Here is a 26378-nt window from a genome sequence, read left to right as displayed (position 1 = left end):
TCCTATGAGTTCTCATCACAAGGAAAAAAAAACGTTCTCTGTTTTTTTTTTTTTTGGATCTGTATGAAATGATGGATGTTTAAAGTTATAGTGGTAATCATTTTGTAATATATGTGAGTAAAGTCATTGTGCTATACACCTTAAACTTATACAGTGCTATATCTCAATAAAACTGGAAAAAATAAATTAAAAATAATTTTTAAGTAAATTAAAAAAAAAAAAGGGCCTGAACCAAGTCTTGAGGAATTAGATCATTTAGTAAGAAATTTGAGGAAGATGTGTTTGCAAAAGAAGCCAAAGTATATCTGTACCACATTTTATTTATCTGTTCATCAGTGGACATTTAAGTTGTTTCCACATCTTGGCTATTGTGTATAATGCTGCCATGAACATGGGCAGGCAGATATATTTTCTAAACACTGATTTCATTTCCTGTGGATATATACACCAAAGTGGGATTACTGAATCATATGGTAGTTTTATTTTTAATGTTTTGAGGAACCACCATACTGTTTTCCATAACTGTATACGTGAAATCTGCTAAGAGAATAGATGTTAAGTGTTTTCACTACCAAAAAAAAAAAAAAAGGTAACTATGGGAGATGATGAATGCATTGATTAGAAGTGTTAGCACACCAGGAGAGTGCTGGGGCTGGGAAGCCAGGGGAAAAGGGCATTTTGAGAATGGGTGGAGGCACTGGTTTTGAATTATTGAGCATTAAAAATGATGTCCACTTAAAGATGTCCATTTAGATCTGTTGCCTTTGGAGTCATTATTGAGCTGAGTCAGCAAAGACAATTTCTGTGGAGTGATAAGGGCAGAAGGCAGGTTGGGAGGAGGTAAGAAATGTGGGGAAGGTAAGAAAATGCTTTAGAGGATTGGTAAGGGAGAGATAGGAGTGAGGAATGTTTTAGGGTAGATGGAGCCAAAGAAGGCTAATTTTTTTTTTTTTTTAAATATAAGAGACTTGAGTATGTATATACTCAAGGGGCAGAGGGAGAGGGAGAAGCAGACGGGAGAAGCAGACTCCCCACTGAGCAGGGAGCCCCATGCAGGGCTCGATCCCACGACCCTGAGATCATGACCTGAGCTGAAGGCAGACGCTTAACTGACTCAGCCACCCAGGCGCCCCAAGACCTGAGTATATTTCATAGCTGATGGGGACGTTCCTATTAAGAGGGAATGATTGAATATCTAAGAGGGAGAAAGGAGAAATGATTAGGTAAAATCTCTCCAAGTTGATACTCCCGAATTCAGAATGCACTACATCTCAAAATGTATTGGTTAGACTGAGAAGAGTGAAATTGTTTTAAGTTGAACTGTAAAGTGTTTTCTTCCTGGTATATACAAATCTTTGGTAGCATTAAGTTTTAGGATGATTGTGTAACTTCCTGGGCATGTCAAGATCAGATGAGGTCCTCTGAATACCTAATATCTTTTAATATAATTTGTGTATTTGTCTCCTGAAGTCTGCATTGAGGGGCTATTAATTTAAAGTCATGAATTCTAATTAAACTCTGTAGAGAAAAATATTTCACTTTTAAGAAGGAATTTAATAATAATCCTTGAGGTACGAAAGAATAAAATTGAATCGAGGGGACCAGAAAAAAAGAAATGTAATTCCACATTACTTATTAAGAAAATTCAGTCTTTTTATCATCTAAGAAAATTTTATCCCATACATGACTTATCACGACTTATCACTCTGTTACTTAGGTAATGCGAATTATCTCTACCTATGTGCACATAAAAAGAAGAACACATGTTTATTTATATATTGTGTTGTGATACGTTTAAAAATGCTATCTCAGCTTTAGATTATGAATGATAGTTTTGGTTGAGCAGACCATCATGTAATATAAAGTATCAGACCAGGCTCAATCCAGTGGCCATGTTCCACTGATTGTAGCCCTGGCCCCTTTAAGCTTCATGGCCCTGACCTGCAAAGTAGGGAGGGTAGTGCCTCCTCACAGGGGCTGCTGAGGGTCTTACTGCACAGCACGTGTAAGATTCTTCAGCGTGATATGGGAGCTATGTTAAGAGCCTGGTAAATGTTAGTTCAGTTCATTTTGCTTTCTGTCAACCACAGAAACAAAATAAAACTGAAGGTTTATGTTGCATAGCCATTTATTATATTTTAAGTTAAGTAGTTAATTGCAAAATATAATTATGAAAATCATACTATTTCCCCCTCAAATTTCTAGAGTATAAGGTATATATGTGTGTTTTTTAAACAGAATTCTTTCTTGAGAGGATTGTAAGGCATCTTCTGTTCAAAATGATAAAAGATATTTACTGATTCCTTAACTTTGTTACAAAACCTGGGCCAAGCCCTCTGTGTATGTCTTTCTCATTTGATACATAACGACCTTTTGAGGGCTATGCCTCTACCCAGGTCACTTAGAAAGTAATTGGGAAGAGCTGAAATGAAAACCCAGGGTTGCCTGACACTTAACCTCTATAGTGTATTGTCCCCTTGTGGAAATACAAGAATAGAGTGATTCCAGGTGAGAGAGATAAAGGTTATATATGTCTTGGGGGTTAAGTCTGAATAGTTTGGATCTTTAGTTATTATTTGGATTCATTCTTTTCATGTTCTTTTCCCTCTTCCTTTCCCTTTCTTTCTCCCTTCTCTCCCTCCCCCTCTCTCTTTTTCCCTCTCCTCCCTCCCTCTCTCTGCCTCCCTCCCTCTCTCTTTCTCCTTTTTAGGTGACAGAGGGAAAACAGGACCTGGAAAGAGCATCACAGTTGGCTCGGAAAATGAAGAAAGAGACTGCTTCTCTCTCTGAATGGCTTTCTGTTACCGAAGCTGAATTGGTACAGAAATCCACATCCGAAGGCTTGCTTGGGGACTTGGATATAGAAATCTCCTGGGCTAAAGTATGTTGTAGTTTGGGTTACCTGCCAATATTATGCCAGGGTCTCCTGTGGCATTTTGTTCAGGATGTCATTTATCTCCATTTCATGTTAAATATAGCCTTTTCTTTTTTCCATTCTTTTTTTGACTTCTCTGTCTTAAGAAAAAAGAAAAGACTATTTTGAAAGACAATAATTTTAGGAAGATATTTTTATCTTGATTCCAAAAGCATTAAACTCACATGGATCATCAGTAGGGCCTATGAAGGCAATGTGCCTATGTGGTACTTAAAAACATTCTAATCATTACCTTCACAATTGGTGATATTTTTTGAGTATTCGTTTTTCACAAAGTATTGTGCTGAATTGAATTTATTTATTAACTCTTCTGTAATAACTTTTAAACCAATAACTGAATTTTCTATTGCAGACGAACTGATGTAAAGAGCATAGGAACAGAATTTAAAAAAAAAAATCAATGAAAGATCCAAGAGTTTTCTGTAACTCTGTAGTTATTTTGACATCAGAGATTAGAGAATAGATTTGCCGATTCTCTTTTGAGGTGGACAAAGAATTGAATGGAACAGAAAGTACTTTTTTTTTTTTTATTGAAGGCATTCTCTTTTCCTAAATTTACTTCCTAAGAAAGAAGCACGTATACTAGAGATAAGTCCTGAATATAAATGATCAATACTGTGATGGAAATGTATATAGAGCCACAGATATCAGCGTTGACATCTACAGGTGTTTGCTTGTGGGATGTGGAGAGCAGGTGCTATGAGGTCATGGATGATGCAACCATTTCTTAATTTGAACATTTTGTAGAGGTAACAGTTGAAAGAGAGTCAAGATATGAGGCATTACAATAGCTCATGAAAAGTATAATTATGCCATGGGCTGTGTGATGTGACAAGGATCTGGAGAAAGAGATGGAGGAAAGATAGGAGGAATATTGGAATTTGTCAGTGAATGCAAAGCAAAGACATCAAACTTTCTTTTTGTTAAATTTAAGTTTTTCAAGGAAATATTATCTTCTTTGTATAATACATTTTGAAAGCCATTATTTTCTTATTAATAACTTAAGTCATATAAGCTAACTGAATGACATTTGCACAGTGTAATGAAAAAAGGCAAAAGCAAAAATCATTTATACTCAAAGAATACACCATTTTCATTTGCTTTCATAGGCACATATAAACATGCACAGAAACATTTAAAAGTAATTATATTGTGTCTAATATTTCTTAACATTGTTTTAAAAAACTTTTGTCTTTAATATTTTTCTTTACCTACGAGGGTTTTGTATCACACACTGGAGAGGCATAGTATTTTATTAGGTATTTTTTATCATGCCATTCCTCTATTCATGTCCATTTAAATTATTACCAATTTCTACTATTGTAAAAAATGCTGTGATGAATATACTTGAAGCTAAATCATAACATATATTCATGATTATTTCTTAAGGATAAATTCTTAGCCTTAAAAATATTGGTCAAGGGATATACCCATTTAAAATTCTTTTTTTTTTTTTTTAAAGATTTTATTTATTCACTTGAGACACAGAGATACAGAGAGGAGAGAGGGAGCGTGAGTAGGGAGAGAGGCAGAGAGAGAGAGGAAGAAGCAGGCTCCCCGCTGAGCCAGGAGCCTGATGTAGGGCTCGGTCCCAGGACCCTGGGATCATGATCTGAGCTGAAGGCAGACGCTCAACCATCTGAGCCACCCAGGCCCCCATTTATAATTCTTATACACATTATGAAATTGCCCTTTGGAAATGTTGGACCCACCAACTGTGAGTGAGAATTCCTACTTGCTCGATGGCAGGCAAATATCATGTTTTGGTTATTTAATTGCAACATTTTCCAAAGTTTAGAAGCCATTTGTAGCTCTTTTTAAAAAATTGCCTTTTGGGGGTGCCTGGGTACCTGTCGGTTAAGCATCTGACTCTTGATCTCAGCTCAGGTCTTGATCTCAGGGTTGTGAGTTCAAGCCCACATTGGGCGAGCCTCCTTAAGAAAAAATTGCCTTTTTGTATTTCTGACCATTTTTGGTCTTTTAATTTAGAGCTCTTTACTGACCACAATAATAAATGCTTAGTGTGTTGTGTGTTGCATTTTTCTTTTCTTTTTTGTTTTTTTTTTGCCTCTGCAGTTTCCTTTCTGTTTTATGTTTTTTTAAACCACTGTATTATATATTTTTTAAAGAATAAAATTCATCTTTTTCTTCACCGTATCTGTCTGTAGTGCTTAGAAACTCCAACATTACACTCTACTCCAAGGTTATATAATTCTTTACTTATATTTTTTTCTAGTTCTTTTATAGTTTCATCTTTTACCTTGAATGTTTTAATCCTTCTGGACCAAATAGTTAACCATTTATCATCCTTTTCTCTCTGATTTGACATGCTAAATTCATATATTCTTTTTGCCTGTTGCTTTTGTCCGTTTTCCGCTTCACTGATCTGACCCTCTGAATTGTTCTTCAACTGTTTAACTATGTGGCTTCATGATATATTTCAACATGTAGTTAATGGATTCCCTGTCTTAATGTTTCTGGGGTTTTTTTGTACTCCTATAAACTTAAGAAATATTAGTCTGAAATTATTTTAAAAATTCTGTTAGAAATTTTGGTTTGAATTGCCATAAATTTATAGATTTGTTTTGAGGAGAAACAATATCTTTGTTATAAGTCTTCTTAGTAAGTGGTATGTTTCATTTTCCCCAATGTTTTTTACATTACTACATAATACTTTGGGTTTTTTCTTCAAAACCATTATATATGTATGCAAAGATGTTTATTCCTACATACTTATTTTTATAGGTGTATAAAGAGTATGTTTTTTCTCTATTTTTACTAATTATAGCTTGTACATAGGTGATACTGATTTTCACATATTTAATTTTTAATCATCTGTCTACTCACATCAATTCAATTAGTTGATTCTCATTATTTTTTAAGGTAAAGGCTTTTAAAACAATGGTAAGATTGTCTCTTCTGGTGCTATTCATTTTAAAATTCCCATTTAATCTTATTTCAGGTTTGAAATAATGAAGATGGTAAATACAAATCACGAATTCACAGCACATTCTCTTCACTAGAGTAAATCAAGTGAAACATCAGTATCTAACATAATCACCCACTTTTTCAATGTTGTTTTCAGATTTAAGAAACATTCATATTTCACAACATTTTAATGTATTTGCACTTAAAAATTATGTAAAAATTTTTCAGTGTAAAAATTTAAATAGCATTTTCATTCCTGAACTTTAACAGCATTTTTATTCAGTAGCTTGAATATTATTTTCAGCGTAGTCATTTTATTTACAACACAGTCTATTAGCATAGATAGTTGTGTGTACTTTTTGCATTTAATTACTTGTACTTAATTATTTCGTATAGTTCTTAAAGACTATTCTAGTCAATCAGTACAATCCCTGTGAAGGTAGGTAGAAAGTCTTAACTGCACAGAGCTTGGCCATGGTTTTTTTTTTTTTTTTTCCCTCCCTTCTGGAGAAGAACATTTAAAAGAAACATTTTAGTGCCTTTATAAATATACCAGTATTTGATGTGGCCAAGTGAATGTTTAAACCTTGACTCATCTGGGAATTTGCAATTTTTATGCCTTCCAAAATATAACTTAATGATGTGAAATTAAATATAAATGAGCTCCTTGAAATGATTTGTTTAAATGTTGGCTAAAAAAGGTACAAAGCAGTGGGGTAGATATGCTCATGTTACTTTTTGATTTTAGAACTTTGTAGTTTTAATTTTGGAATCCAGCATTTTCGCTGTATTTCTCTGCCTGGTCAAACCTTATGAATGTGCAAATCAAGTTATCATTATACCACCCAGAGTATTATCTTTGCATACGGCAACTATTATGACTACAGCTTAGATGTGCTAGTTCTCCTATGATTTAGCTAAGATGAAATATTTTTTATAATGCTGATCCAACAGATTATATATTAAGTCACCTAGTACAGGGTATTATCCTTCCAAATAAATGTAGTACATCAGTAGTTTCCTGTAGTAGTTCAGGACATAAATTCATTATAAAGTTTTGAAAATTGTGACTTCTGGGATAGTTCTGCTTTGCCAGGTTATACTTACTGAAAATAAAGTTGATTCTTTATGTCTTAAAGCTATGATGAAGATACTTGGTGTTTGTGGGTAATAAGTAGCATTTGTACTACATTAAAATTAATGGAATGATTACCTTTTCACAACTGAATTTGTTACTTTTTTGTATTTGCATAATTCAATGTTCTAATTTTTATGAGGACGTTAAGAACTCTCAACATGTTAATCAGATGTGGAGTTTTGGAAACCTTTGACATACTGTGAATTATCTATGGGAGTCATGGGCTACTATGCATATGTTGAAGAAAAGTTTTTAAAAAATTAAAGTTGTATAAACTAGGTGTTACCTGCAAGTGCTGAATCACGAAATTCTACCCCTGAAACTAATACTACACTATGTGTTAACTAACTTGAATTTAAATAAAATCCTGAAACAAAAACAAAAACCTTTTATAATGTTCTCCAAAATCAAGTGGATCTTGGTATTTTTCTTTTCTAGAATATTCTGAAAGATCTGGAAAAGAGAAAAGCTGATTTAAATACCATCACTGAGAGTAGTGCTGCCCTGAAGAACTTGATCGAGGGCAGTGAGTCTGTTTTAGAGGAGAGGCTCTGTGTGCTTAACGCCGGGTGGAGCCGAGTCCGTACGTGGACAGAGGACTGGTGCAATACATTAATGGTATGTTTTGGGGAAAATTTAACGATGAAGTCTTTTCTCCTTTAATTATTTAAAAGCCAATACAGCTCTGATTAGAATCTTAAATCCTGTTTTCTCTCTGTCACAGTAATGTTTTGCTTCAAGTGAATTAATTTCATTAGACTACGTGTTATTTCTTTCCTTTGAAAAGATAATAACTAGAAAGAGTTAAAAATGTCTCTATTAAGTAGTAAACCATTTGTGACATACATAGAAATATGTACTTTAATATCTTAGTAAACGTATCTCATTTGTTATATTGCAATGATTTGATATTGTATTTAATTTTTATGCGATCATAAACCATGTATATAATGTTTATAATGTTCTAATAATGGCATACTAACATCTGATGGCCTAAGGAAAAATTTTGAGTACTGGGGGGTGACATTGGTGAAGTCACTTAAATACTCTCTAAATCTCAGTTTTCTCATATGTAAAATGGACAGTATTATAATTTCTACCTCATACAGTTTTGTGATTATTATATGACATAAAACATGGATATTTGACTATATAACGATACTTAAAATAACCAGTGTTAGATATCATGATGATGTTTATGGTAATTATTAAAGGTTGTATGTTATCAGCCTTTGGTTATGTCACTGTTAATTATTTCATGGAAATAGTTACCATTTAAATTTCACAGTGGTTTTCTGTTCCTCTTATACTAACAATGAATATATGGCAACCTCCCTCTCTCTTCCCATAGGGGGTGTTTCATTTATAAATTATAATTTTGTTTTGACATATCTAAGATAGGACTTTTTTCAAATTCATAGAATTACTGGGTAATAAACAGAGACAGAGAAAAATAAATTATTGTGTGGTTGAGTATTTACTGAAATCAGAATGTGTAGGGCATTGAAGCTCATGGGCTTATATCTTGATCTGTCAGCTTTTTATCTAGAGTTCATTTGCAACTTATTACCTGCAAAACTTGGGTAAACTACTTAAATATTGCTACATTTTAATTTCCCTATATATAAAATCAGAATAAAAGAACATATCTCACAGAGTTGTTAAATGTTAAATAAAGAATATGAAACTCTTAGCTTGTAGAATATGTTCATTAAATATTTTATATATTCATTTTTATTGAAACTAACTTTATTCCACATTCTCACAGCTTACTTCTATATTCTTCAGTCTGTACCTTCCAAATTCTCCTTTCAAATAATACCTTTATAGTCCTATTAGAACATTTTTAAGGGATGCCTGGGTGGCTCAGTCAGTTAAGCGGCTGCCTTCGGCCCGGGTCATGATCCCAGGGTCCTGGGATCGAGTCCCACCATCGGGCTCCTTGCTCAGCAGGGAGCCTGCTTCTCCCTCTCTCTCCTTCTGCTTGTGCTCTCTCTGTCAAATAAATAAAATCTTTAAAAAAAAAGATTTTATTTATTTATTTGAGAGAGAAAGAAGGAGAGAGCATGAATGAGGAAGAGGGGCAGAGGGAAAGTGAGAGGCACACTTCCCACTGAGGAGGGAGCTGGACATGGGGCTCCATCCAGGAACCCTGTGATCATGACCTGAGCCAACTGCAGATGCTTAACTGACTGAGCACCCAGGCGTCCCTAGAACATTTAACATTAAATAAGTCTGGTGGTCATCAGTTCTTCTTTCTTAGAATCAAGATCACTTTCCAAACTTTTCTCATTTTCTTTTTTTAACTATTCTCCCATATTGTGGACTAATAATTTTTTCTTGTATTTTAAATACTTCTAAGGTTTTTTTCTAGTTTATCCTATAAAATATAGTTCTTAAAAGTTGTTAATTTCATCCAAAGGCTTCCCTACTCTTTTTGATCAAGTCCTAAATTCTTGCCTTCGTCTCAGCTGTTTTGCTTTGTTTTAAGTGGCTTTACTGTTTTCTTCTGGTTTTCACATTTATTCTCTCAATCACATTTTCTTTCCTGCTTCAGGAAATGTTAGTGAGGTCTGTACCAGCTGTACGGGCCTGCCAGTCAGTCTTAGTCCACTGAGCAGGCAGAATCTTATTCAACCCATATTTTAATCGTTCTTAAAGAATATGATCAAGGGGGATAAATGAAATTACTTACAAGAATGAAGAATAAGGGAGACAAACAAAATGAAATTGAAAAAGAAAGTTTCACCTTTTATCCTTCTTCCAACTTTTTCCTGTATTGAGGTCTAAATCAAATAAGTTTAAAAAGTATGTAACCATAGCTCTGCATTTTTAGGAATGAGATTTAATCACTGGGAAAGAGCTTCACAGAAAGATGGAAACCTATCTTGAAATTCAGCATACTTTTGGCTTTTCAGAGGTCTTTTAAATGTCATCTTAAGATTATTGTCTTAAATATTGCATGTGATTGCATCAGCATTCGTTAATTCCTTTCTAGAATCATCAGAACCAGTTGGAGATATTTGATGGAAATGTTGCTCACATAAGTACCTGGCTTTATCAAGCTGAAGCTCTATTGGATGAGATTGAAAAAAAACCAGCAAGTAAACGGGAAGAAATTGTGAAGGTACCAAGCACAGAGCATCAGTAACACTTCTGGGAGTGGAAGGTTTTGGTGTGGTCTTTTCTCTAGTGCTCCAAGTTACTTGTGCATTCATTCTTTCCTTGCAGCAGATTCATTAGTTTTTATTTTGGTGGGAGAAACTGAGGTCTCCTATGAGTCCTATGTGAACAGCTCTTCATTAAGTTGATTATTCTAAAATCTTTCCCAGGGACCCAAGAAATTCATTTAAACTATCTTTAATTCTGAGTTAGCATCATACCCATCTTTGGTTTTGATTTTTCCCATATGATAATTTTGTGTTTTCTTGCAATTAGCGTTTGATATCTGAGCTAGATGATGCCAACCTCCAAGTTGAAAATGTCCGTGATCAAGCCATTGTTTTGATGAATGCACGTGGAGGCTCAAGCAGGGAACTTGTAGAACCAAAATTAGCTGAACTGAATAGAAACTTTGAAAAGGTGTCTCAACATATCAGAAGTGCCAAGGTCAGTAATTATACTTTAATATAAAACTACTTTTCGTGTGGGCATGTATCTCAGTGATAGGTGATTATATGGTAAATACATCAAAGAATTTTGAATTAAAATGATTTTAATCACTTTTTCTTTGAATGGAGCATCAGTTCTTATTTATTTGTGATTTTACATGTGAAGGAGAGACAACTGGAAATTAGTATTGAAGAAAATAAACCATTTGAGAAAAGCTTTCAAAGTCTCAGTCAGAAGTTAAAATTGGCTATAAAATAATAAGACTCCCCTCTGCCCCTCCACAACGTGCTTACTCTCTCTCTCTCTCTCTCTCTCTCTCAAATAAATAAATAAATAAAAGGTGGGTGAGCCTGGGGGGCTCAGTTGGTTAAGTGACTGTTGGTTTCTGCTCAAGTCATGATGTCAGGGTTGTGATATTGAGGCCCACTTCGGGCTTTGTGCCCAGCACAGGCTGCTTAAGTCTCTCTCTCCCTATTCCCTTTCTGCCCCCCCATAAATAAATAAATAAATCTTTAAAAAAAAATTAAGACTCATTTCCAAGCTAGGCATGAATATTTAAACCCATTACTGTGTGGTCATACTTTATAAATTTGTGTGCACTACATGCTTGTGAACTGGTTTTTTGTTTTATTGCATCAAAAATTACAAGAAGTTTCACAATTTAGAACTAATGCAGAAAAGCTACTGTCTGCTGTTTTAAGTTTGAAAAAGGGCTTTATAAATTTAAATAAGAGGATAATAAGTAAGAGTTTTCCTTTAAAAAGTTTTTATGCTTCTGTATTATAATTTTTCTCTCTGTATGTATCTTACTAATTCTCTTTCTTATTTCCCTTGTTTCCTGAGGCGGCGGGGAGGAAGCATTTTATGGTAGTGTTCTCAAGGCCTGGAGTGTGGCGAGTGCTCAGTAAATGTTAAATTGAAAAGATGAGAACATTTTGATGGTTTGCTAGGCAAAAAACAAAATAGCATAGCTGACTTTGGGGGTCATTCAAACCAGGTGTTCATTCTGACAGAGGATTATGAGGTTTTCAGGATCCCAGCTGGGCCCATGGGTTGGCATTTTTGAGTATTTGGTTAATGCTACCTCTTGAGAGCGGTGTGTGTGGAAATTATCTAAGAGGAAGGATCCTCTTTTTTTGTAAGAAGTAAACATTGTCTAGTCTGCTTTAATTTGAAATATCTGACATAATAGGCCAAACTATCTTTCATAGCTCATGAGTATATTTAGGTTATTCACAACTTAAGGAAAACAAACAAATAACTTGCTTTAACTTTTGTTTTCCTTAATTTGACCCCACTTCCCTACTTTCTGACCTAAGCTCATTTGTACTTTTCAAAAGGTATATAGGTATATAGGAGCGTTTTCCTGGTTTAAAAGAGTAAGGCATGAGACATAGGGGTGGAGTGAGAGGAAGTACAAAGAAGCAAAATTACTGTTGTCTTCTGTTAATATTTTAGCATACATGTCTACTCTTACTCATATCTATGTGATATGAAAATATCAAAATTTTTATATTGTTTTATATGTCCTCCTTTGACATGGTTTTCAACAGCTACGGGGTGTTCCATTATATGATCTGTTATACTTTTGTAAGTCAGTTTTCCACTTTTAGTGTCCTTTTGTAAATACTGAATTGTCAGGATCCTTTTATGCATGTCTTTTTGCTCATTTGTTAATATGCCCTTTCGGGTCAATTCTTAGAATTTCTTGAAATTGTTCTGAGAGTTGTGCATATAAATACCATCAAATAGATTTTTCCAAAGAGTTCTACAAAAGTTTGTGCCAATTTCTACTTCCATGATCAGTGTGAAAGTGCTCGTTTCCCCATGCTCAGCCAACACCTCGTTATTTCCTTTCATGTTAGTTTTATTAAAGTTGTTACATTGAGTTGAGTCATATAAATATAAAGTCTTTCTATAGTGATAGTGTCTGAAAATACTGCATTGAGAAATATGTACTTTTTCAGAGTTTGGGTATCAAAATCCAAAGGGGATTCTATGGGGGAAGGTTACCTGGGAGACATTCTGTGGGCCAGACCTGTACTCGGTGGTGGCCTTTCTTCCTTCCGTGGCCGCGGCACAGAAAGATCTTGGCACTATTTCTTGCTGTGCTCATATGCAATCTCAGAATCCTCCCACTGCTCTCCAGGGAGCCACAGTTACTTGCACACTTGCTCACATCTCTGGCTGGAGTTTGGAGAAAATGGGTAACTCAGAGAAGCCCAAATAGATAAAATCATTGCTCTATGAATGAATGAAATTAAAGTCAACTCAAATAAATACTAGCCCTTCTCTTGACCCCCCGTCCCTCTGATTAACGATGGCAGGTCTGATTAAGAATGTATCTTTTCAAAGAACACTTTTCCTTCTGCAGTTGCTAATTGGCCAAGAACCATTAGCTTACCAATGTCTGGTCGCCACCGAAGCATTTGAAGCTGATGTACTTTTCTCTGACCTGGAAAAATTAGAAAGTGACATAGAAAATATGTTAAAAGTTGTGGAAAAACACTTGGAATTCAGTGATGAAGATGAAAAGGTCGGTTCAAGGAGATTTTCAAAACCATGGTGTTCTTACTTTTCTGTTCTGTTAATTATATTTTTACATCAATCATGTTTACCTGAAGAATCTGCCAAGTCATGCCAAAGAATAGACCCATATGTGATTTTCTGCTGAGTGTCATTGTAAGATTTGCCATGTGATTTACATAGTGCTTAAAAAAATAGGCACACTTTTTTGACTAAAGGTAGTGTTGTTTCAGTGTTCTCTAATTTCTTCTAAATTAACATTCTTTATGAGATATTTTAACTTCAAATGTGAAATATTTAAAAAAACATGAATTTTTGTTGCTTATCATTTAACTGAACAGATCTTGACTGATCTCATACTTCGTAGGTAGTTCTCCTACTTGGGAACTGATAAGTAAGTGATGCTATGCATTTTTCTTTTGAGTAAATTGTTTTTCCTATTAAACATTCAGATGGATGAGGAGAGAGCCCAAATTGAGGAAGTTCTACAAAGAGGAGAACAAATGTTACATCAACCCACGGAGGATAATAAAAAAGAAAAGATCCGTTTGCAGTTACTACTTTTGCGCACAAGATACAATAAAACTAAGGTATCCTCTTGGGAGAGACTCTCTTTTCCTTAAATAACTTATTTAGCTCATGCCATTCAGATATTTGATGTTGCATTCCTGGATACCTTAAAAAACAGGTGGAATAGTATCTCTTTCTCCTTTCTAGTATGCATTACTACATAACATTTATATTTTTAGATGGAACAGGACTCAAAGGAAATAGAAACAAAATCTTATTATTGGGATCTCTTTTGGACTTCTAATAAGAAATTAAAAGGCATCTATCTCTTTTAGAAGTGATTTCCTCCTTCAGTTCTGTATTTTATATGTGGAGGTCTTCATCAGCTCAAAAAAATTTTAGTTAACAAATAACTAAATTTGTGAATTGATAAACTATGATTTGTATTCTAGAAAAAGATTCACTATCAGCTCCCTTTTCAGTGGCCATCATTCCGACTGCACTGTAAGTGTGCTGGTTTTCTCTAAAAGTCTGTTCTTAGGTAATCCTTCTAAGGACCATTTTTAGTTGATGATGTTGAATCTAGTGGAAGATTCTACTCTCCCAGCTTGCTGCCTGTTAGATGTCTCTCTCTGTATGTATACTGCAGCCTTGTAACATGTCCCAAGCTAAACTTGTCCTCTCCCTTCCCCTTCCAAACCATGTTTCCTAATTTATTCCCTATCTTAGTTTATTTCCTTAAAAACTACCTATTCTCAAAGTAGAAACCTCAAAATCTTCTCAATCATTTCTTATTCCTTACACCACATCAAATAGGTATTAAAACTGTCTCTTCTGAATGAAGTATGATGCATCTGAACCTAAAGTTAAGACACAGCTGCTTTATGACCCTGGGGAAATGATTGAATTCTTAGTCCACTATCCTTTCCGTAATTCAGACTCTTAGGATTTTCTCCTGTTAGTCACTACAGTGTGTCCCAAGCTGGGTTTTTTTATGTCTAGTTTTTCTTAACTCTAGCTCATCCTCCATATTGTCCTCAGAATTATTTCCCCCAAAGTTATGGCTGGTCAGGACATTCCTTTACCAAGAAACTATTCAGGAAAATATTGCAAAACGCAGAAAAAGCTTTAAGTGCAAGGTTCATCACTATACTATACACTAAGGCTTCTATCTGGCCTCCATCTACCTCTTTGATTCACTGGCACTTACCAGGAATATAGCTGTGCTGGTTTTCTGTACATTTTCCCAAACACACTGGTGCCTTTGCACCTTTGGGATCTTGCTAATTTTAATCTTACTCCTTGGTGTGGGTTTTATCTCCTTATTTTACCTGAAACATGTGTTATTTTTTAAGGCTTGGCTCCATTTTTATTCCTAACATGTTTTCAGATGATATGATAGTTCTTGGCTTCATTGTTACTTTTTAAAAATTTTATTATGTTAATCACTGTACATTACATCATTAGTTTTTTTTTTTTTTTTTGAGAGAGAGAATGAGAGATAGAGAGCACGAGAGGGAAGAGGGTCAGAGGGAGAAGCAGACTCCCTGCCGAGCAGGGAGCCCGATGCGGGACTCGATCCCGGGACTCCAGGATCATGACCTGAGCTGAAGGCAGTCGCTTAACCAACTGAGCCACCCAGGCGCCCCACATCATTAGTTTTTGATGTAGTGTTCCATGATTAATTGTTTGCGTATAACACCCAGTGCTCCATGCAGAACGTGCCCTCTTTAATACCCATCACCAGACTAACCCATCCCCCCACCCCCCTCCCCTCTAGAACCCTCAGTTTGTTTCTCAGCATCCATAGTCTCTCATGGTTCGTCTCACCCTCCGATTTCCCCCCCTTCATTTTTCCCTTCATACTAGTTTCTTCTTCTTCTTCTTTTTTTTTTTAAGATACAGTGTATTAATTTGTTTCAAAGGTACAGGTCTGTGATTCAGCAGTCTTACACAATTCACAGCACTCACCATAGTATGTGCTATGTCCCCAATGTCTTTCACCCAGCCACCCCATCCCTCCCATCCCCCACCACTCCAGCAACACAGTTTGTTTCCTGAGATTAAGAATTCCTCATATCAGTGAGATCATATGATATATGTCTTTCTCTGATTGACTTATTTCGCTCAGCATAATACCCTCCAGTTCCATCCACGTTGTTGCAAATGGCAAGATTTCATTCCTTTTGATGGCTGTATAATATTCCTGTGTGTGTGTGTGTGTGTGTGTGTGTGTGTGTGTGTGTGTGTGTGTGTGTGTATCACATATTCTTTATCCATTCATCTGTCAATGGACATCTTGGCTCTTTCCATAGTTTGGCTATTGTGGACATTGCTGCTATAAACATCGGGGTGCACGTACCCCCTTCGGATCACTGCATTTGTATCTATGGGGTAAATACCCAGTAGTGCAATTGGTGGGTCGTAGGGTAACTCTATTTTCAACTTTTTGAGGAACCTCCATACTGTTACCCAGAGGGGTTGCACCAGCTTGCATTCCCACCAACAGTGTAGGAGGGTTCCCCTTTCTCCGCATCCCTGCCAACATCTGTCCTTTCCTGACTTGTTAATTTTAGCCATTCTGACTGGTGTGAGGTGATATCTCACTGAGGTTTTGATTTGGATTTCCCTGATGCCAAGCGATGTTGAGCACTTTTTAATGTGTCTGTTGGCCATTTGGATGTCTTCTTTGGAAAAATGTCTGTTCATGTCTTCTGCCCATTTCTTGATTGGATCATTTGTTTTTTGGGTGTTGAGTTTGATAAGTTCTCTATAGATTTTGGATTCTAGCCCTTTATCTGATATGTCATTTGCAAATATCTTCTCCCATTCTGTCGGTTGTCTTTTGGTTTTGTTGACCGTTTCTTTTGCTGTGCAAAAGCTTTTCATCTTGACGAAGTCCCAATAGTTCATTTTTGCCCTTGCTTCCCTTACCTTTGGCGATGTTTCTAGGAAGAAGTTGCTGCGGCTGAGGTTGAAGAGGTTGCTGCCTGTGTTCTCCTTTAGGATTTTGATGGACTCCTGTCTCACATTGAGGTCTTTCAACAATTTTTAGTCTATTTTTGTGTGTGGTGTAAGGAAATGGTCCAGTTTCATTCTTCTGCATGTGGCTGTCCAATTTTCCCAACATCATTTGTTGAAGAGACTGTCTTTTTGCCATTGGACATTTTTTCCTGCTTTGTTGAAGATTAGTTGACCATAGAGTTGAGGATCCATTTCTGGGCTGTCTATTCCGCTCCATTGATCTATGTGTCTGTTTTTGTGCCAGTACCATACTGTCTTGATGATGACAGCTTTGTAACAGAGCTTGAAGTCCAGAATTGTGATGCCACCAGCTTTGCTTTTCTATTTCAACATTCCTCTGGCTATTCGGGGTCTTTTCTGGTTCCATACAAATTTTAGGATTATTTGTTCCATTTCTTTGAAAAAAGTGGATGGTATTTTGATGGGGATTGTATTAAATGTGTAGATTGCTCTAGGTAGCATTGACATCTTCACAGTGTTTGTTCTTCCAATCCATGAGCATGGAATGTTTTTCCATTTCTTTGTGTCTCCCTCAATTTCTTTCATGAGTATTCTAGAGTTTTCTGAGTACAGATCCTTTGCCTCTTTGGTTAAATTTATTCCTAGGTATCTTATGGTTTTGGGTGCAATTGTAAATGGGATCGACTCCTTAATTTCTCTCTCTTCTGTCTTGTTGTTGGTGTATAGGAATGCCACTGATTTCTGTGCATTGATTTCATATCCTGCCACTTTACTGAATTCCTGTATGAGTTCTAGCAGTTTTGGGGTGGAGTCTTTTGGTTTTTCCACATAAAGTATCATATCATCTGCAAAGAGTGAGAGTTTGACTTCTTCTTTGCCAGTTTGGATGCCTTTGATTTCTTTTTGTTGTCTGATTGCTGTGGCTAGGACTATGTTGAATAGCAGTGGTGATAGTGGACATCCCTGCCGCGTTCCTGACCTTAGGGGGAAAGCTCTCAGTTTTTCCCCAATGAGAAGAATATTCACTGTGGGTTTTTCATAGATGGCTTTTAGGATATTGAGGTATGTACCCTGCATCCCTATACTCTGAAGAGTTTTGATCAAGAAAGGATGCTGTACTTGTCAAATGCTTTTTCTGCATCTATTGAGAGGATCATATGGTTCTTGTTCTTTCTTTTATTAATGTATTGTATCACATTGATTGATTTGCAGATGTTGACCCAACCTTGTAGTCCAGGGTTAAATCCCACTTGGTCGTGGTGAATAATCCTTTTTAATGTACTGTTGGATCCTATTGGCTAGTATTTTGCTGAGAATTTTTGCACCCATGTTCATCGAGGATATTGGTCTGTGATTCTCCTTTTTGATGGGGTCTTTGTCTGGTTTTGGGATCAAGATAGTGGTGGCCTCATAAAACGAGTTTGGAAGTTTTCCTTCCATTTCTATGTTTTGGAACAGTTTCAGAAGAATAGGTATTAATTCTTCTTTAAATGTTTGGTAGAATCCCCCTGGAAAGCCATCTGGCCTTTGGCTTTTGTTTGTTGGGAGATTTTTGATGACTGCTTGAATTTCCTTAATGGTTATAGGTCTGTTCAGGTTTTCTATTTCTTCCTGGTTCAGTTTTGGTAGTTGATACATCTCTAGGAATGCACCCATTTCTTCCAGATTATCTAATTTGCTGGCATATAGTTGCTCATAATATGTTCTTATAATTGTTTGTATTTCTTTGGTTTTGGTTGTGATCTCTCCTCTTTCATTCATGATTTTATTTATTTGGGTCATTTCTCTTTTCTTTTTGATAAGTCTGGCCAGGGGTTTATCAGTCTTATTAATTCTTTCAAAGAACCAGCTCCTAGTTTCGTTGATCTGTTCTACTGTTCTTTTGGTTTCTATTTCATTGATTTCCACTCTGATCTTTATTATTTCTCTTCTCCTGCCTGGTTTAGGCTTTATTTGCTGTTCTTTCTCTAGCTACTTTAGGTGTAGGGTTAGGTTATGTATTTGAGACCTTTCTTGTTTCTTGAGAAAGGCTTGTATTGCTATATACTTTCCTCTTAGGACTGCCTTTGCTGCATCCCAAAGATTTTGAACAGTTGTGTTTTCATTTTCATTGGTTTCCATGAATTTGTTTAATTCTTTAATTTCTTAGTTGACCCATTCATTCTTTAGTAGGATGCTCTTTAGCCTCCATGTATTTGAGTTCTTTCCAACTTTCCTCTTTGATTCAGTTCTGGTTTCAAAGCATTGTGGTCCAAAAATATGCAGGGAATGATCCCAATCTTTTGGTACCGGTTGAGACCTGATTTGTGACCTAGGATGGGATCTATTCTGGAGAATGTTCCATGGGCACTAGAGAAGAATGTGTATTCTTTTTTTTTTTTTTTAAAGATTTTTATTTATTTATTTGAGAGAGAGAGAATGAGAGATAGAGAGCATGAGAGGGAAGAGGGTCAGAGGGAGAAGCAGACTCCCTGCTGAGCAGGGAGCCCGATGTGGGACTCGATCCCGGGACTCCAGGATCATGACCTGAGCCGAAGGCAGTTGCTTAACCAACTGAGCCACCCAGGCGCCGGAGAAGAATGTGTATTCTGTTGCTGTGGGATGGAATGTCCTGAATATATCCGTGAAGTTCCTTTGGTCCAGTGTGTCATTTAAAGTCTTTATTTCCTTGTTGATGTTTTGCTTAGATCTGTCTATTTCAGTGAGGGGGGTGTTAACGTCCCCCACTATCATTGTATTGTTGTTAATGTGTTTCTTTGCTTTTGTTATTAATTGGCTTATATAATTGGCTGCTCCCAAGTTAGGGGCATAGATATTTACAATTGTTAGATCTTCTTGATGGATAGATCCTTTAAGTAGGATATAGTGTCCTTCCTCATCTCTTATTACAGTCTTTGGTTTAAAATCTAATTTGTCTGATATAAGGATTGCCACCCCAGCTTTCTTTTGGTGTCCATTAGCAAGGTAAATGGTTTTCCACCTCCTCACTTTCAATCTGGAGGTATCTTTGGGTCTAAAATGAGTCTCTTGCAGACAGCATATCGATGGGTCTTGTTTTTTAATCCAATCTGATAGCCTGTGTCTTTTGATTGGGGCATTTAGCCCATTTACATTCAGGGTAACTATTGAAAGATGTGAATTTAGTGCCTTTTATTGCCTGTAAGGTGACTGTTACTCTATATTGTCTGTGTTCCTTTCTGGTCTATGTTACTTTTAGGCTCTCTCTTTGCTTAGAGGACCCCTTTCAATATTACTTGTAGTGCTGGTTTCGTGTTTGCAAATTCCTTCAGTTTTTGTCTGTCCTAGAAGCTTTTAATCTATCCTTCTATTTTCAATGATAGCCTAGCTGGATATAGTATTCTTGGCTGCATATTTTTCTTGTTTAGTGCTCTGAAGATATCATGCCAGTCCTTTCTGGCCTGCCAGGTCTCTGTGGATAGGTCTGTTGCCAGTCTAATATTTCTGCCATTTTAGGTTACATATCTCTTCTCCTGAGCTGCTTTCAGGATTTTCTCTTTGTCTCTGAGACTCGTAAGTTTTACTATTAGATGTCGGGATGTTGACCTATTTTTATTGATTTTGAGGGGGGTTCTCTGTGCCTCCTGGATTTTGATGCCTGTTTCCTTCCCCAAATTAGGGAAGTTCTCTGCTATAATTTGCTCCAATATACCTTCTGCCCCTCTCTTTCTTCTTTTTCTTGGATCCCAATTCTTCTAATATTGTTTCATCCTATGGTATCACTTATCTCTCGAATTCTGCCCTTGTGATCCAGTAGTTATCTCTTTTTCTCAGCTTCTTTATTTTCCATCATTTGGTCTTCTATATCACTAATTCTCTCTTCTGCCTCATTTGTCCTAGCAGTTAGAGCCTCCAGTTTTGATTGCACCAACATTAAAAGCCTTTTTGATTTCGACTTGGTTAGATTTTAGTTCTTTTATTTCTCCAGAAAGGGTTTCTCTAATATCTTCCATGCTTTTTTCAAGCCCAGCTAGTATCTTTAAAATTGTCATTCTGAACTCTAGTTCTGACATCTTACTAATGTCCGTATTGATTAGGTCCCTAGCGGTCAGTACTTCCTCTTGTTCTTTTTTTTGAGGTGATTTTTTCCATCTTGTCATTTTGTCCAGAGGAGAATAGATGAATGAGAGAACAAAATGCTAACAGGGTAACAACCACCCCAGAAAAATATTCACTAACGAAATCAGAAGAGACCTGAAACCAGGGGAAAAGAAAGGGAAAGAAAGAAAAAAGAAAGAAAAAAAAAAAACGAAGAAGAAAAAGATAAAAAAAAAAAGAATATGATCAAATATGATCAGGCTGGTGCATAGATCAGTGCCACACAGTAGATTTTGGGCATATTTTGGTCTGTTAGAAGAAAGTGCCTCCCAAAATTTTAAAGAAAGTAAAACTTATATATGTACAAAAATAAGGGTAAATATGAGAAGGGATGGAATATGACTGTAAGGATGAAAATTATAAAAGATTTTATAAAAGGAATTGATAAGAAGTTGGTTGAAAAAAGAAAGAAGAGGAATTAAAAAAAAAGGGGGGAGAGAATGTGATCAGGTAGGAGACTAGAACAAAGCCATACACTAGAGGTTTAGGGTATATTTTGGTCTGTTAGAAGAAACTGTATTCCAAAATTTTAAAGAGAGAACTATACAGACACACACACACACCAAAAATAAGGTTAAGGTTAACTACTCTGAAGGGATAGAATATGACTCTAAAAATGAAAAATGAGGATTTTTTTTAAAAAAGGGATTGATAAGATGTTGGTTGAAAAGGGAAGAAGAAAAATTCAAAAAAACGAAAAAAAGAAAAGTAAAAAAATTTACTTTGAAAGACTAAAGAATCACGGGGAAAAAAGCCATGAGTTCTCTGTGCTGTATTCCCCTACTGCTGGCGTTCTGCCGTTCTCATTGATCGGTAAACTTGGTCTTGGCGGGCTGTGGTTGCTGATCTTCTGGGGGAGGGGCCTGTTGCCATGGTTCCCAAATGTCTTTGCTGGAGGCAGAATTGCCCTGCCCTTGTCAGTCCGGGCTAAGTAATCTGCTCAGGTTTGCTCTTGGGAGCTTTTGTTCCCTGCAAGCTTTCGGTACAGCTGTGGAGGATGAGAGTGAAAATGGCGGCCTCCCAATTTCCACCCCAGAGGAGCTGAGAACTCGGGGCCCCGCTCCTCAGTGCGCCCCCAGAGAAAAGCAGTCAATCACTCCCGTTTCCCTGGTCTCCGGCCACACTCCGTGCTCACCCGGCCTGTGACCGAGCGTTTCTATCTCTGGCATTCGACTCCCTTTGAAGTCTCCAAACCCAGCAGATCCCTGCGGTGCGCTCCCGGGCTGCTCCCCCAGGGGTGAGGAAGGGGAGTCTCCCCAGCTCTGCCGCTTGTTGGGTCCCTGCTGGAGGAGCAGTGGTCCGACTGTGCCTCGGATCACAGTTTATGGCAACCCCGAGCTGAGAGCCCGCGCCTCGGCTCCGTCTCTGCAGCCGGCTTCCCTGCTCCAATACCTGGGAGCTCTGCCACACTCAGGCACCCCCGGTCTTTCTGTGACCCCCAGGGTCCTGAGACCACACTGTTCCAGTGAGGGTTCCACCCCACTCCCTCAGCGGAGCCGACTTTTATCTAAAAGTTCCGATTTTGTGCTCTGCTGCTCTATCACTTGCCAGAAGCGGCCGATGGAGGCCCCCTCCCCCGCCGTCTATCCTCCTGAATATTGCCTTGGCTTCACTTCTCTGCATGTCCTACCTTCCAGAAAGTGGTCACTTTTCTGTTCAGAGAGTTGCTGCTATTCTTTTCTTCGATCTCCTGTTGAGTTCCTAGGTGTTCAGAATGGTTTGATCCCTATTCAGCTGAATTCCTGGGACCAGACGAAATCCAGGTCTCCTACTCCTCCGTCATCTTGCTCCTCCCTCTCATTGTTACTTTTTAAAGTATCTTACTTTCCTAGAACTTTATCTTTGGGTCCCAAATCATAACTGGTCCAAAATGGATATAATTTTTGGACTTTTAACAAATACATAAATTTGTTTTTTAAGAGTATTAACATACACTACAACAGGCACATTTCATTTTGGATTCACTAGCATTAATTAGTGTAATTGTTTTAAAATGCTTGAAAAGGTTTTGTCGTTATTTCATTAGCCCATATGCTTCTTCAGACTTTCAGTTTTTAAAACTGTTTCTTATCTGTGACGTTAGAATCTCTTGGGGAACTTAAAAAAAAAAATCTTACCCCCAAACCAGTTAAATCAAAATCTCTTAGGTTGGGCTTATCTGTGAACTCTCTTTAAACAAACAAACAAAGAAACTTCCTAAGTAATTCTAATGTTCAATCAGAATTGAGAACCACCAGTTTATAGGATTCCTTTTCTTACATGAAATGTGTGTTAAATGACCTTTTCTCATTTGTTTATGAGGGTATGTATTACTATTTTTTAAATACGTGTGAGCGCTTTATAAAATAAAGATATTAGTCTCCTGTCATATTTGCAATAAAAGTATTATCTTGTTGATTTTCATCTTCTAATTATTTTATCTTTAACATACAGCCATTTAAAATATTTGTTTAGCCCTACATGACTATGTTTTTTCATGGTTTTTTTTTTTTTTCCAGCCTACTTGGGCTCTGAAAAGTCCTTATTTTCCACAGAGATGATGAATATTCAGTTCTATTTAGTTCTGGTTTTTCCCTATGGTTTGATAAAAACAAAACTTAGGAACTTTTTATAATGTGTTCATATAAAATTAACTTTTTAATCTATTTATCTGGAATTTAGGTGTGTATGACATGAGCACATCATGTAACACTGTTGAATGTTAGCATTAGCTTGCAGTAAATTTACGTTTCTGTGTCCTAGCAGAATTCTTTAAAAATAAAATTACCTAGAAGTAAAGTCTGGGTCAAACCTCGAGGACTTTTTTTTTTTCCTTCTCCTAGGACATTTTGATTGATCACTCTCTTGGGATAAAATCTATTTTTGGAAAACAAAAAGCACATGTTTAAATTTTGAACTGCCTTGCTGCTTTTGCAAGAGTATGAAGGCTCAGGAAATCCTAGGTTATCTTTCTAGTCTGAACAGAAAATGGTAGTCTTTAATGAATGTGATTTTTTTTTTTAACTTGGAACTTCCTATTTTCAATACCTACAGACTTTCCTAGTCTTTTATATTTGTTTAAAAAATATAATTTGCTTTCTTGGACATATGGGTAAATATCTAGAAATGCTTTCTGACTAAAATTTGCATGGCATCAGGATAATAAAATTAATATTAATATCAAGTACAAATAATCCTTTGGATAAAATCAGGAAATCTTTGGCTTGCTTCTATCCTGCTATCCAGGACTGTCCAGCAATTGGTGAACTCATTTTATCACATTCCAGGAGGCAAATAAATGCAAACCTCTAGATTCAACACTATGTTGTTGACTCCCTGGTTTTAGTCTTGATTCTTGGTTTCATTTAGGAATTGTAACCATAACCACTTTCCTGAAAGTGGTTATGTACCTCATTGAACATGTATTTATGATCATTTTCACTGTCATCTTTGAATTTGCAAATGAGTATCCTTTTTTTGAAGTTTAATAGAGAAAAATAGTGAAAGCATCAGGGAAGCTACTTTAATTTATGAGAAGATGCACTTTGCTATTTGGAAGTTGTCGATGGCACTTAATAAACGGCAGCCATTTGGAGTCAAGGACGTGAACGTGAACTGCAAGACTGGTAGCTAATCCCAGAGAACACTTTTTTGTTGAGAAAGCTCTGATTAGAGAATATATTGATAAGTAGTCCACCTGGCTTAGGATCTGTCTGAATTGATTGATTTATAAAGGAGTCATGTTCTGTAATATTGTTTGCAGAGGTGAAGATTATATACTGCACTACCTGGATATTATTTTAATCAAAACCACTGTTGCATTTCTTAGGTTACGAATACTTGTTTCACTTATTTATGTTCTCAACAGTGAGGTCCAGAAGTGTTTAATCTAATTGTGACATTTTACAAAATGGGTAAAATGATAATGGTATTAAAACGTTTTATTTCATATGGAACTTTATGATTTGAGGCATATTCTCATTTCCCCAACAGCTCAGGAAAGTAGTTGTTACATTTTCTTGTTTGCTAAATGAGTTTAGGTGGCACACGTTGTAAAGAAAAACCTGTCAAGCTGTCACTTATTTATACTGTTTAACCACAGGCTACAGAAGAAAATCAGTATAGAAATTGTGAAGGGTTTCTTCAGCAATACAGGGCAAAAATATAAAAAAAAACAACAAACACAACTCAGTTTTTTTGATTTGGATTCATGGTATTGAATTGCTCCACAAAATACTATTGTGTTTTTTTTTTTTTTTCTATTTGCTACTACTCATTGTAGGGATATTTTAAGAGATGTGTCTTATTATTATTGTTTTTACAGGCGGTCCCTAATCAGCAGACAACAGGTCAGCTTGCTCCTGGAACTCGGTCGCCACCTCTCCCCACAGATTATCTAGTTGAGATTAACAAAGTTTTACTTTCCGTGGATGATGTTGAATTATCACTTAATGCTCCTGAGCTAAGCACTGTTGTCTATGAAGACTTCTCTTTTCAGGAAGACTCTCTGAAGGTAGATCTCCAGGAACGATTCAAAGCCACAGTTAATGCAGAAGTAAAGCAAGGAATCTGTCCTTGTGCCTTTGTAGATGGTCTATAATAAACCTTCCCCATTTCACCAAGGAAATAGTATCAAATTTTTAATTTTTTAAGAGTAGGCATGGATTTTTAAATATGCACAGTTATTAATTCTTGGAAACATCAAAAACTTCTTTAATCAAACCATGCATGATCCTTATTTCTTTCTTAAAAACTTGATTGTCAGTGTGATGTAAAATATTAGCATTTATGTTGTCATCTATAACGAGTTAAGATTGGTCAGTGTTTGGGGTATGGAATAGCATGTTGCTTAAACACTAATAGAGATCTGGAAGTTTTTAGTTATTCATAAGACTATTAAATACCATCAAGGCTTTTTCATATAATTTGATTGCACTTAAGTATAAAATTGCGATAAACTTGCTATAGATTTTATATGTTTGCCAGCTCGTTTCTGTCGTTTAAATTAGCGTTATTACATATTTGAAAATATAAATCATTCCAGCTTCAAACACTTCATTACCTTTACAGAATACTAGTGAGGCTTTTTGTATATTCTGTACAAATACTGCTTTGAACACCTGTGAGGATTTTCTTTTCTGCCATTAGGATGTTAGATAGCATTTCTCACACTTCGGCCAATACAGGGTATTATTTTTTTTTAAGTTTTCAGTTTTGATGAGCAACAATTATTATGTCTCATTATATTTAAGATAAATGTTATGCAAGATAAAATTTTGGTCTTCTGTGATTTCATTCTTCTTATCTCTTTGCTGGATTGTGTTAATGTGTGACAATACATTTGTAGAATATCAAAGATCAACTGGACAAACTCGGGGAGCAGATTGCAGTCATTCATGAAAAACAACCAGATGTTATCCTCGAAGCTTCTGGACCTGAAGCCATTCAAATCCGGGATACACTAACTCAGTTGAACGCAAAATGGGACAGAATTAATAGAATGTACAATGATCGTAAAGGGTATGTGTAAATTAAATTAATACTTTTCTTAAAAAGGCCTGTAAGTTCATGGGCCACAACAAAGGTCATACGTACACTAAGATTAATGAGAATAAATTTCACGTCCTTGTTCTAGGCCTTGTTTAATAA

General features: G+C 36.2%; 1 protein-coding gene across 12 annotated transcripts in view; it reads left to right on the top strand.

The window, feature by feature from the left end:
- UTRN (utrophin) overlaps positions 1-26378 on the top strand; it is a 500526-nt gene that overhangs the window by 189248 nt on the left and 284900 nt on the right. For 11 of the 12 annotated variants that reach the window (XM_027601866.2, XM_027601862.2, XM_027601867.2 and 8 more), the window contains 8 exons: positions 2711-2881; positions 7440-7619; positions 10000-10128; positions 10440-10610; positions 12988-13149; positions 13592-13729; positions 25054-25242; positions 26077-26249. In XM_027601866.2, the coding sequence (XP_027457667.2) occupies positions 2711-2881; positions 7440-7619; positions 10000-10128; positions 10440-10610; positions 12988-13149; positions 13592-13729; positions 25054-25242; positions 26077-26249 (1313 nt within the window). The remainder of the gene's footprint in view (positions 1-2710; positions 2882-7439; positions 7620-9999; positions 10129-10439; positions 10611-12987; positions 13150-13591; positions 13730-25053; positions 25243-26076; positions 26250-26378) is intronic. The other variant, XM_027601869.2, reaches the window with a different exon arrangement.

This window comes from Zalophus californianus, chromosome 7 (assembly GCF_009762305.2).
Source record: "Zalophus californianus isolate mZalCal1 chromosome 7, mZalCal1.pri.v2, whole genome shotgun sequence".
NCBI lineage: Eukaryota > Metazoa > Chordata > Mammalia > Carnivora > Otariidae > Zalophus > Zalophus californianus.
This window is presented reverse-complemented; position numbering and strand designations above follow the sequence as displayed.